This window comes from Plecotus auritus, assembly GCF_963455305.1.
Source record: "Plecotus auritus genome assembly, chromosome: 10".
Taxonomy (NCBI): domain Eukaryota; kingdom Metazoa; phylum Chordata; class Mammalia; order Chiroptera; family Vespertilionidae; genus Plecotus; species Plecotus auritus.
In genome coordinates this window covers 17380253-17392631 of record NC_137785.1, presented here as the reverse complement: position 1 = coordinate 17392631, position 12379 = coordinate 17380253, and the positions used below count along the sequence as shown (strand labels likewise).

The window sequence follows — 12379 nt, the reverse complement described above, 5'->3', positions numbered from 1 at the left end:
GGACACCTGGAAGATTAAATTTTAAAGAGATGGGGCCAGGCCCTTGAGACAGATATTCTCTGGGTCATAACACTGGCAAGAAGTTTTTGAGCAGACTTGTGTATATTTCAAAAGTGCAGAGAAAGACTCTGCAATTACTAATTACAATTACATTTATAAAATAAATGGTCTAAGGATGGAAGACAAAGGCATGTTGTCAGGAAGAACCTGTGTAAAGGTTGGTGACTCTGAGGGAACACTAAGGCCTCTAGTTCAGAACAAAACTGCTTTCTGCACAGCGGAGGGAAACACAACTAAATCTCTTTTAGCCAAGACCCAGGTTACATCTTTATCATTTCCAGAAATTTATAAAGAGGTGCAATTTCCCAGCCATTTATAAACAAAGTAGCTGAGAGTTCCTCAACACAGCCAGGATCTTATCTCCCAGAAGGCTGTGCTTCTGGAGTTCTCCATAGAGGCATTACATTGCTCTCTACAGTCACCTTCCTTTTGACCACAGGTTATCTCCAAGGATGAAGGGTATTCTCCATCCTACCACATGGCTAGTGTTGCTGGATTTGGCCTGATTAATGACCTAAGTGCAGAGGAACTGACATTCACCACATAGTTGGCTCTGATGCAGGTTTTTCTATGAAACCGAAGATGGGAATTTTCACAGTCTCTTGAGGTTAGGAAGCCTCACCCTCTAGCTTTGGGTAATGGCCTCATCTCCAAGAGATTCCAAAAGGCTCCAAAGGTCAAACTTAGCTTCATAAAAGGTGAGGTCATTTCTAATTCTGTGGCATCAGTCTGAACTAGGACATATGAGCCAAAGCCTTGGTTATATTACTAAGGTTTCCAATTATACCCTATTAACAAGGAAGACAGAATCCTATTGAGTTTATGCAAATAAGTCTATAGCCATACAAATAATAATACTCAAAAAGACTTAAGAAATTTTTTGAAATAAGTCAAACGGAGAAAAAAGATCAGTGATGTTACCCACATGGGTGTCCTCCTGTCCATTCCCATTGCCAACATCAGTGGCTGGGCATCTACTACATGTCCCCTTGGATAAGGGACAGAATTTATATTTATGCAAACTCATCATGTGCACCCAGAGTAATCACACAAACACTGCCATTCTCTTGAAAGACTCGGTTTAACCTCCACTGTGGAGATGGTACAACTTAGATCACACAGAGGTGGGATTTGGTATCACCTTAAGTCAATAATAATGACAATGTCAGCTCTTTTTTTTGAGCATTTATTGACTCAATGCAAGTTTTCAAAGGACTTTCCACCCTCACAATATATCTACTTAAGGGTTCAAAAATTTTATTCAGTTTAATAACATAGAGGAAGGGAGGAGGCTCACTACTATTTTACATCCAGGTCAACCGGTTCACTATCAGCAGAACTGATGGGGTTGGACACTTCACACTGGTAACTCCCAGCATCCTTCTTCCTGACTGGGTCTATGGTGAGAATTCTGTTGTTCCAGGACAGCTGCATCCGCTCTGTCAGCCGCAGATCCATGCCATTGAAGAACCACTGGGTGGAGACTGCATCTGTGTAGCAGGTCATGACTACGGCATCCTTATTCTCCGTGACTGTTGTGCTGCTGGCTAGGAGTGTGGGCACTCTCACTGGCTCTGTGGAGAAACAGAGGGCATGGCTAACTGAAAGTGAGCTTGGGACCTGGGCCATGCTGCCTCCTCAGACATCTTAGCCACTGAGAGTCCACTGTGAGCTCTGTAATGTCACCAGAAGATGGTTCTGATCTCTGCAGAAGGACAATTGTCTTTATTCAGGTGACAATGTGTAGGGAGAGGGCTGCACCTCCTCTCTGAACCCAGATCACTTCTGACCTGTTCCCATAGACATATTTGTAGTGTCAACACAGAGAACCCCATTCGCAGCCTACATGCCCTATAACCTCACCATAAGGTGGAATTTTCCTCTCATGAGCTTTTATTGACCCTTTCCTAGAAAATTTTTTTTTTTTCTTAAAAATTCTGTGTATGTTGGGAAAAGCAATCTTACCACTTCTGTCCTGTCCACTACTGGGGCCAATGGGACTTTAAGGAAAGTGAAAGGGCATTTAACTGTTGTTAAATAACTCATTAGGCAATAAAGATGGCCCAACCCAGTCTTCATGACCTTGGACCTGGAGAATTTCCATCTATAGGATTACTAAGTCTGAACAGGACTTTATTTCCAGGCCTACTGATTGCATATAATGGTGAAATAAATCAAGAAAGAGAAGTGGTTATAATTTTAAAAGACAGGAACTGTACGAATAGGAGGAAATTACTTAATATGGTAAAGGCCACATATGAAATTTCACAGCTAACACATTACTACACGGAGAACCTCTGAAAACAGTACTAAGGGCATGAATAAGACGAGGATGCTGTTTTTCCCCTAATTCAACCAGTCAGAAATATCATGCAAGAAGATGAGATAAGAGATATCCAATTTAGAGAGGAAAAAGAAAATAGCTTTTTAAAAAGACAACGTAATCTTAGTGTAGAACACCCTAAAGATTTCACCACACTTACCTAAACCTACTATTAGAACTAATACAAAAGATGAAAGTGCCAGAGACAAAATCAACACCCAGCATCATTTCCATTTATTAAACAAAAATGAACAATCCTCAAATAAAATAAAGAAAACAATTCCGTTTACAATGGCATCAAAAAGACTAGAACATTTAGGATTAAACATAATATGGTGGAAGAAGAATACACTGAAAACTACCAAACATTTCTGAAAGTAAAGAAGAAACAAATACCTGGAAAGACATCCATGTTCATTGATTCAAAGACCACCAACTATCTACATATTTGAAACAATGCCTATCAAAATCCCAATTACTTTTTTTCAGAATAAAAAAAAACAATCTCAGAATTTATGTGGAATTTCAATGGATCCCAAATGTTTGCAACAACCTTAAAAAGGATGAATTGAAATTGTAGGCTCACAGTTACTAATTTCAAATCTTACTACAAAGGGAAAATAACCAAAATAGTGTGACACTGGCATAAAGACTTCTATTTGTCAAAAGACACAATCAAATGGTTTTGATAAAGGAGCCAAGACTGTTCAATGGAGAAAGGACAATCTTTTCAACAAATGCTGTTGAACAGCAATGTTTACATGCAAACAAATAAAGGGGACCATTGCTTATACCATACACAATAATTCAGTCAAAATGGATTGAATCCTAAAGGTAAGAACGAAAATTACAAAACTCTTAGAAGAAAACATAGGGGTAAGCAGTATAACATTGGGTTGGGCAATGATTTCTTGAATATGACACTAGAAAGTTAGGCCAGAAAATATTAGATAATTTAGATTTTTGTCAAAATGGAAAACTTCTGTTCATACAAGGACACAATTAACAGAGTGAAATGTGATCTGTGGAATGGTATAAAATACTTTGCAAATCAATAATAGGATGAGGGCTTAATATCTGGAATATATAAAGATCTCTTACAACTCAACTACAGCAACTCCAAATAACCTGATTTTAAAACGGGCAAACCTCTTAAATACACATTTCTCCAGAGAAGATATACAAATTCATCAGTAAGCCCAGGAAAAGATGCTAAACATCACTATCATTAGAAAAATATAAATCAAAACTCTCAAAGTTGATGCTTGTGATATTGGGTGTGGGTAACTCCACTGAGCAGGTAACAGGAGAACACTGCCCTGTGTGGGACACTTGAGTCCTCCAAGGGCTCTTCAATCAGACTTGGCACGTCTCACCTCTCAGCCAACTTAAAAGAATAAGGCAGGTCTATGTATCACAAGACCAATGCTTGGGGATCTGAGCCCTCAGAGAACTTAAATCCTCTATGTCTGTGATAAAGCACAGCCTTTCTCAGGAGCCAAGACTGTTCAATGGAGAAATGACAGTTTTTCAACAAATAGTGTTGAACAGCAATATCCACATGCAAACAAATGAAGGGCACCATTCAATAGATTAGCAGGATTTGGTTGTGGAACAACAGAGGACCTAGAGTTAGAGACACCCCTCCCCCCAGCCTCCCACACCTCTCCTACTTCTTCACTGACCAGCTGACTTTAATTTTTTTTCTAGCTGCACAGACCTTCATTGCCCAGCTGAGGTGTGTTTCCAAGAGGGACCATATCCCAGGACATCTTAGAGACTCAGACTGGAGCAGAAATAAAACATGGGGACCAGGATCAAGTCTGTGGTCAGTTGACTACTCAGACCCCGGGGCCAAGAGCTGGGTCAGGCCTTCCCAGGTGAGTATGACTAACATGAGCCAATGAGCCTATAAATGATAGAGCAGGACCCAAGGAATTAGCTGGAAAAGATTGCAGGGACAAACAGGAGCTGACTGTGGCAGCACAACCATATGCTTTGCCCTTGGTCATTACAGTCAACTTCCCTGTACTGAGGGCAGGGGAGGCTTGTGCAGATGCAGAAGGGAAGATGGAAAGCAACACGGGACCATGGATTGCTGACATTCTGTCCCTTGTGGACCATTTGTGTTTGGTGTTTCTGAGATAGAAATTTGAAAATATCTTAAAATTCCCCCATATGCAAAAATTACTATTAATACCCCAGGGCCTAAGAGCTATAGCAGAAAGGACTATTTCTCTAGAGCACAGCAAAGGGTCTGAAACATGGGTCTCAACCCCTGGAGTGACAGGAAGCCTTTCCCATGTGGCCAGAGTTTCTAGGACTCTGCATCCAGGTTTCAGACTCTGAAGGGTTTTTAGATCATTCTTTCCTTCAGAAACCATTTATTTCTTCCTAATTCATAAAAAAAGTGTGTTACATCTTGATCCCTTAGCTGGTTACAAGTGTAAAATGAGGAGTGAGCCGGCAAAGTCCTTTCCGTTATATCCAGTGGGAGTGACACCAACACATCAGGAAACAAATCAGTGGTTTCAACTCCAGTGCAGTGAGGGGTGGATCAGCCACCTGAGGGGAAGGTCTGGGTGTCCCCAGCATTGACTGATGATTACTGCAGTCAATTTGGTTCTAGAGTACAAAGAAATTAATTCTCCATTTGGTGTTATTTCCCAGACCAAGATTTCACTCTCTCTCTGAGCTGGGGATGCCTAAGGGAAGATCTAAACCAATATTTGCTTTAGGGATCCCTCTGGGATGGAGGAGAGGATGGGATTATGGCTGTAGACAGACCTTGAGTGACTCTCATGGTCTGGATGGCCCTGATTTAGTGACTCTATCCCCCTGTGCCTCAGTTTCCTCTCAAGGATGTACGATGAACATTTGACTGCCAAGGTGTCAGTGTATTAACAATAAAATATTCACAGTATCTGACTAAACATTGGGACAGGGGAGCTGCTCAAATGATGGGCATCTGTTATTGATCAACTCCAAGAGAGAGTCTGCTGGGCTGATCCCTGGTGGACGAGGAGCTGCCAGGAGCATCTTTTCTCCTTTTTGTTCCCTGTGATTCTGGCGTTTCTCTGGACTCCTAAATTTTTCAGTGTAGTTCTCAAATGGCCTGGTCTCCTTGTCCATCTGTGTTATCCATACACAGTCTCAGGTGAAGGACCACTCCTATCCAGTTGTGGCTCATGGGGCTGAGCTCTGGCTGGTGAATACTCAAAAGCCTTGTGACTCAGACACCCGGAAACCATTGCACCAACTCAGCTCTTCCCAGGAAGTTAACCGCAACCTGACACAGGGTCCCCCTGGGGCAGGGGGTCTGGGAGGGGCTGCCGAAGCTGAGCTTCTTTATGAGAATTGCAGGGGCCCCCTCAGGATGGGCCCTGGCCCAGCCCTGCAGGGTCTTTCTCAGGATCATGGTCATGGGGAGGGGCCCAGGGACCTAGACTGAGACTGGTCTCCCTCTGCTGAGCGACTTTCATCAGACTGGCCCTTCTCTCTGTGGTGAATGTCTGCAGGGCTGGAATCCAGGAAGGAAACTCTGACCTTAGAAAGTTTGTTTCCACTGTGTGTGTCCTGCACTAAATGCCCAAACCTAACTTGGAATGTGAGGCAGAGGGGGATGGAGGAGAGTCCAGTGCTATCAGTCCTGTGTGTGAAGTGAAGTTCACCCACCTAACACCCAGAGGTCAGAGAGCCAATCACTCACGGTATACATCGAGCTGTCCAAATCCTATTTCTTTCTTTGAGTCTTCAAGGCGGACTACTACGGTGTAGATTCCTGAGTCCTTCATAGTGACCTTCCTTATATGCAAGGATCCATCCAAGTCTATTTCTTCTCGACCCGTGTATTCATTCCCTGTCCTATAAAATACGACATTCTCTCCAAGACGTGTAATAAAACGTTTGGGATTTGCCCCTTCCCCCCTGTACCACGAGAAGCCTATAGCATTAGTAGGAATGTTGCGGATGCGTAGAATCACATTCTTCCCTTCGGCAGAATAGGTTGACACAATAGCGAGTTGGGCAGTAGTGGGCAGGCTCCAGAAATTTAAGAGTGAAACTAGGAGGGAAGAGAGAAATTGATAAATATTTGGAGCTCTATATTGGGATGGAGAGATGAGGCCCTGGATTTAGAACAGGTCTCTTCATCTCTCAGCCTTGGTGTTTGTGTGTGTGTGTGTGTGTGTGTCTCCTGTTGGTCAAGGTCAACAGCATGACCACCAATACTTCAACACCTGTGAACCTGTTACTTTTTCTGTTTCGCAGTCTCTTTTCCAGGTGTCTGTTTGGCTCACCCACTCACTGCCCTCAGACCCCTGCTGACCCTTAGGGGTGTCCATGGGAGGCACCTTCATGGAACACTTCCCTAAAGACTTTCTGTTAATCACTTTCTTATCTGTCTCTGTTCTGTTCTTTTATAACACTTGTGGGTACCTGACATCACATGTAGATATTTTCTTATCTCTCTCTACCCATAGAACGTGAGCTCCATGGGGACAGGTGCTTGTCAGATCTTGCATCCCCAGTGCCTGCAACAGGCTGCAAACACCTGTGGGTGAATGAATGTGGGTGAATGAGTGCTCACCAGCCACAGTCCTGCACCGCCTGGCGTGTATTTCTCCCAAGGCTGGTGGTAAGGTCAGTGTTTAGCACCCCTGGTTAAGTTTTTCTGGTGCCACCTGACATAAATTGTTATTATTATGGTCAGTTTTCAAAATTCAATACTTAGTGATGAATAACTTAGGATGTAACAGCAATTGAAGTTTCCCTGCCCCACTCGACTTCCAGATCATGAGATTTCCCTGTTACCTGTTACCCATCTCCCTTACCCATCCTACTCTGCTCTCCTGTCCTCTCCCCTCATGTCCACACAGAGCGATCTCCTCCACTCTCAGAGCACTGTCCTCCACAGGAGACCCCAGCAAGGCCCCATCTTTCCTCCTTCAGTCCACCCCCAGGGATTGTTCCTTCCTTACCAGCCAGCAGGAGCCCCTGCCATGGGACAGGTCCTCTGTGGATAGGGGCTGAGAGTGACTCCATGGTGTCTGTTGCCTGCATTGTCCCTGCCTTTGCCAGAAGAGCTTGGATTCCAGGAAAGCTCAAAGGCACCGCTGTACAAACTGATGAGATCTGCTGTCCCTCTTCACTGTGCACTGGGCCTCCTCCTGGTGCAATATCTCTTACCTGGTCACATGGACCAGGGCGGAGTTTGTGCCAAGGACCCACCTCCTCCTCCCCTCATTTGTGCCACCCTTTTCCCCTCCTTCCAGTTGACCATCCCTCCATATTTTTGTTCCCTTGGAACTGCTGAGTTATCTGAACACACACACACTCACATGCTCTGTTTGGAAAAGCACCAGCCTGGGTCACCCAAGTCGATGGCATTCCCCATGGCTCCCAGTGAGGTGCACAGTAGCCTCCCCCACAGACCTCTCTCTTTCACATTTGACTTTTCCCTTCAGAGCAGGATCTCTGGGGCCACGTCAGGAACTTTTGTCACTGGGATGTCACTGCCACTGTGCATCAGATCACCTGTGGAACTTTGTAAAGATTCCGATGCCCAGGTGACAACTTAGATGCTGATTCAGCAGCTCTCCCACTAATGTAGATGCCCAACCAGAATGCAATCTGGTGATGTGGTGATGGGGCAGCTTCTCCCACTCTCCTGGGCGCAGAGAGGGTCTCCAGATCCTGTTAAAATGCGGATTCTGACTCAGCAGGTGTGCGGTGGACCAGAGACTCTGCATCTGACAATCTCTCAAGGAAGGTGGGTCTTACTGGCCTGTGGAGCCCACTTGCAACAGCAAGTCTGATGGGGGCACGTACCCCCTGAGAGGATGAACAAGCATTGGCCTGTGGTGTGTCTTGGCCTTGGGTCTGCACAGGGAGTCCCACAGGCCCCAAACCTGGGGATTATTTCTGTTTATGACACAGACACCCAGCTGGGCACCGGGTCTTCCCCCTGTTCTCAAATGGGCTGGGAAGGTTGGATTTCCTCCCAGCAGGAAGGCCACAGAGGTGACTCGTGGGGGGGTGAGAAGGGGTCAAGCTGGGTGGTAACAGCTGAGTGGTCCCTCCCTGTATCTCAGGTTGTCAGCAGCCTGGGTTTTGCTTCGAGGAACAGAGACCCAGGAAGGGTCTCAGGACCAGGAGTCTCAGAAGGACCTGCAGTTCCTGTGTGTGAAGGGGAAGGTTTCCTGTGTGCCCTAGGGAGAGAGGGCTGTGGTGGGAGGCCAGGTTGCTGTGAGCTCCCTGGTATTCAGGGGCTATTTTCTGGGAGACTCTCCCTCTGTTGGCTGATGCTGTCCTTGTGTTCCCTGACCTTTGAGGGGTGGTGTCTGTCCCCTGCCTGGGGGAGTTTCCTTTCCTTACCCCACCTTGTTCATGGGTGGTGCCAGGCATGGTGTGGGGAGCAGCAAATAGAGCCCTGAGAAAGCACGTGCTCTTAGGCCCTGATAAAGTAAGAAACTTGCCAAGCTGTGAAGATTTTTATGAGTTTATTTGAACCAAGCTAACGTCATATCCCTGGAACACGATCTCAAATCCTGAGAATGGCAGTTGTGCAACTTATTTTATACATTATAATAAAAAAAAGAAGGTGGAAAAAGTTGTGTGAAATCCATTAGGTGGCCAAGAAATCTCTACAATTGATAAAAGCAAAATGGAGAAACACATACTTTTTTATTTCTTCTTCACTTTGGTGGGTCCAGGATTTTTAATATTTATAGCACATAGAGAGGTTATGCAAGGAACCAGGTAACATAAGAAGTATGTTGTCTCATATGCTGGTCCCAGAGTCTGTGCCTTCAAATCATCTTGCAAAAAAACAACTACTCTGATGTGTCAAAGGTATGTTATCCCAGATGCATAAGAACAGGGAAAGGGCTCACTTAACGTAAAGACTGACATTTGCTGAGGAAGCTGTGTGCCTGTGACATGTGTACCAGCCATCACCTGCCCAGTTAGGCATTTGTGATCAGACCACATTGTGCGTCACTGAGCTTGTCAGGCCTGCCGTGTGACCCGCTGGGCTTTTCAGGCTTATTTTACAGCCCCCCTTTTTATTCACAGGCCCTAGAAGTGGCAGGTGGGATGGAGCAGGCAAAAGGGTGGGGTCCAAAAGCACCTGTGGGAGCAAGGGATTTAAATCAAGCTCCTTCTCCAGCTCCTTAGGCAAAGCCATTTTCATGTGTGAATTCCCTGTGTTGTCTGTGTGTCTAAATGTCACCCCTGGAGAGCGGGAGGAGACCTGCAGCCAATGTCAGGTGCTGCACCATGGATGCTGACCAGAGGGTAGGAGGTGATCCTGACACCTGGGCAGAGGTGGGCCCTGGCCTTCAAGCTCAAAGGCCAGTCAGTCGGGGCCCTGTCACTGTGGATTTAATACGCCTGACTCCATCCCAGAGCAGGGTGAGCCCAGCAAGAGGACAAGATCTGGGGTTGCATCTATCTCAGAGGGGCCAGGGGCCAGAGTATTATGAGTCTGGTGTCATAAGAACTGGCCCCTCTGGTGGATATGCTATTTCAGGAGGAGCTCTCTGTCCCAAAGGTTTCAAGAACAGGGTCTGGTGATGTCTCTTCTAAGGCTTTTAGTAAAGTGTGCCAAACTGGAGGGCTGATCCCCCAAATACCCTGTGTGTCTCAATCATAGCATTGGGATGTTGCATCCAGTCCCCTGTGTCCCTCTCTGTCATCTGCTCTAGGCCTCCCCACAGGGCCCAGCATCTGGAGTGGCTCCACATGGAGTGTCACCCACGGAGACTCTGTGGGCTCCTCTGTTAGGGAATGCAAGTCCCTTATGGGACCCTCAGCACCTCTGAGATGGAAGCAACCCCAGATCCTGGATTCTTCTGTCCTATCCTGCTGAGAACGTTCCCCTTCATCCCGAGGACATAATGGGTGGGTGAGACGTTCAGGGACTACAGGCAGGTGTCCCACAGACAAGGGATTTTCGGTTTAGGAGTCATCCCCTGAATCCTTTGAGGTCAGTGTGAGCTCTCTTTTCCCATGGTAGTACCTCTACCTGGGGTGGAAGATCCAGAGTGTCTGCCAGGTCAGGGCTCTGTGAAAAAACAAAGAACAGAGGCTGCTGTCCAGGTCCCAGGAATATGAAACATCTCTCACAAGGTGGAAATGGGGAGGACTGTGATTTTCTGGGAATGAAGGAATGTCTGACTCTTCACTGTTAGTTGGTTCTGTGTCCCGCACCCCTGATTGTATGAGGGGGGAAAAACCCATCCCTGGGTCATCCCTGGACACTTTTGGCCTCCTACCATGCTGACACCAATGCCTTCGTGCCTATAAGGAACACTAGTGTCACACAGATGACAGACTTCCATTGTGTGGTTTCCCTCATCCATTTAATGAGTCTTTACTGAAAATCTGTGATGTGTCAGGCCTGGGATGGGCCTTGGGAACTCAGAGAACAGGACATAGGTGGGACCTGTGCTCATGGAGATTACCTTGTAACAAAGGCAGGCTCTCAGAGAAATCACAGCACTAAGGAGTTAATTATAATCCAGAGAAGGACCATGAAGAAAGAGTTGTATGTACTTGAGTCTCAGCTTGTCTGCGGATCCCAAAGAGCATTTCTGAGAAAGTGACTTCCTGGCTAAGACCTGAAGCATGAGTGGCCATTCACCCTTTGGGCAGAGGGTGGTGGGGAAGAGCTGTCTACAAAGGAGTGGACTTTGGTGGGCAGGTGCCTGGCTGGATAGAGGAGCTTTCAAAGTCCAGTTTGGGCAGTGTGAAGAGTGAGAAGGAATGTGGCCTTAGTAATGCTGGAGAGGTGGGACCCCGCTGGGCTGTGGGTGCTGCTGAGGTGGGGTTTGCAGATACCTGAGGAGGCTGCAGGCTGTGGAATATCTCACCCCCCTTTATTGGATAAGCTGAAAAATGTGCAATAAAAAAGTCATGTTACAGTTTTGAATTTTCTATTCAATTTACACTTTAAGTCCTTTTTCATATGTGTATATTTACATTTTAACATCTTTACTGAGTTTCAGTTGACATATAATAAAACTTAACATATTGAAAGTATACAATTCATTAAGCTTTGCCAGATGCATGCACCAGAGAAGTTGTTACAATGAAGAAAATGTACATGTTCTTCAGTCTTAAAGCCTCCTCAGGCCCTCTTATAATCTCTTCACTCTGTCCCTCTCCCACTCCCTTCAATAGTGTTAAGAAAACGCTTATGTGCTTTCTGGCATTATAGAGAATTTGCATTTTCTGACATTTTCATAATTTGAACCATATAATATGTAATTTTGGGCGAATTTTGGCTTCTTGAGTCAACACAATTATCTTGAAATAGATCTATCCATTTTAATCTCTCAGGTCTGTTTCATTGTAGGATTCACCAAATTTGTTTATCTATTCACCCATTCATGGACATATGTGTTATTCCAATTTTGGAATATTGCAAGTAAACCAGTCATTAACATTTGTGCAGAAAGATCTTTAGCACAGAGAGTTAGGTGCTTGCAAAACCAATGAAGGGCCAGAAAAATGGAATTTAGGGAGTTGACACAGGAAGTCCGGTTTCAAGGTGCAATTGCCACAGCCCCACCCAGAGCTAAAGAAACACCTGCTCCTTCACATAAAGCTCTGTCTGCAGAGCCTACCCACCAGGAGCAGGAATCACAGCCCCTTCTCCCTTCCAGAGCCCAAACTATACACAAGTGCATCTCAGAGGCTGAAATGAATTCCCACCTGGATTCTCAATCATTACAAGTGGGAAAGGTCCTATTTACCCTTTCAGCCCCTCTGATATAGGAGGAAACATAGGAACGGGTGGAGCCTAGATGTCAAGTGCCAATAGAAAATACATGGCATGGTTGAGTCCACGTGCAGGCTGTGTGACTCTGGGCAAATGATCTCACATCAAAAAGCCTCAATTGATGTCATAGAAAGATATTTCTTGGTTCTTAGAATAGAGCAGTTTAAATGCTTGAAATTTTCTGAGTGATACAGACAATAAGAGTGTCTTTT

General features: G+C 45.4%; 1 protein-coding gene across 1 annotated transcript; it reads right to left on the bottom strand.

Moving 5' to 3' along the window:
- Positions 1-1240: 1240 nt before the first annotated feature.
- LOC308235120 (cell adhesion molecule CEACAM21-like) lies at positions 1241-7530 on the bottom strand. Its single transcript, XM_080643793.1, has 3 exons — positions 7363-7530; positions 6093-6446; positions 1241-1634 (listed from the first exon to the last, which is right to left on the bottom strand). The coding sequence occupies exons 1-3, from the start codon at positions 7442-7444 to the stop codon at positions 1360-1362; spliced, it is 711 nt and encodes a 236-aa protein (XP_080499919.1). The 5' UTR covers positions 7445-7530; the 3' UTR covers positions 1241-1359.
- Between the last annotated feature and the right edge of the window lie 4849 nt (positions 7531-12379).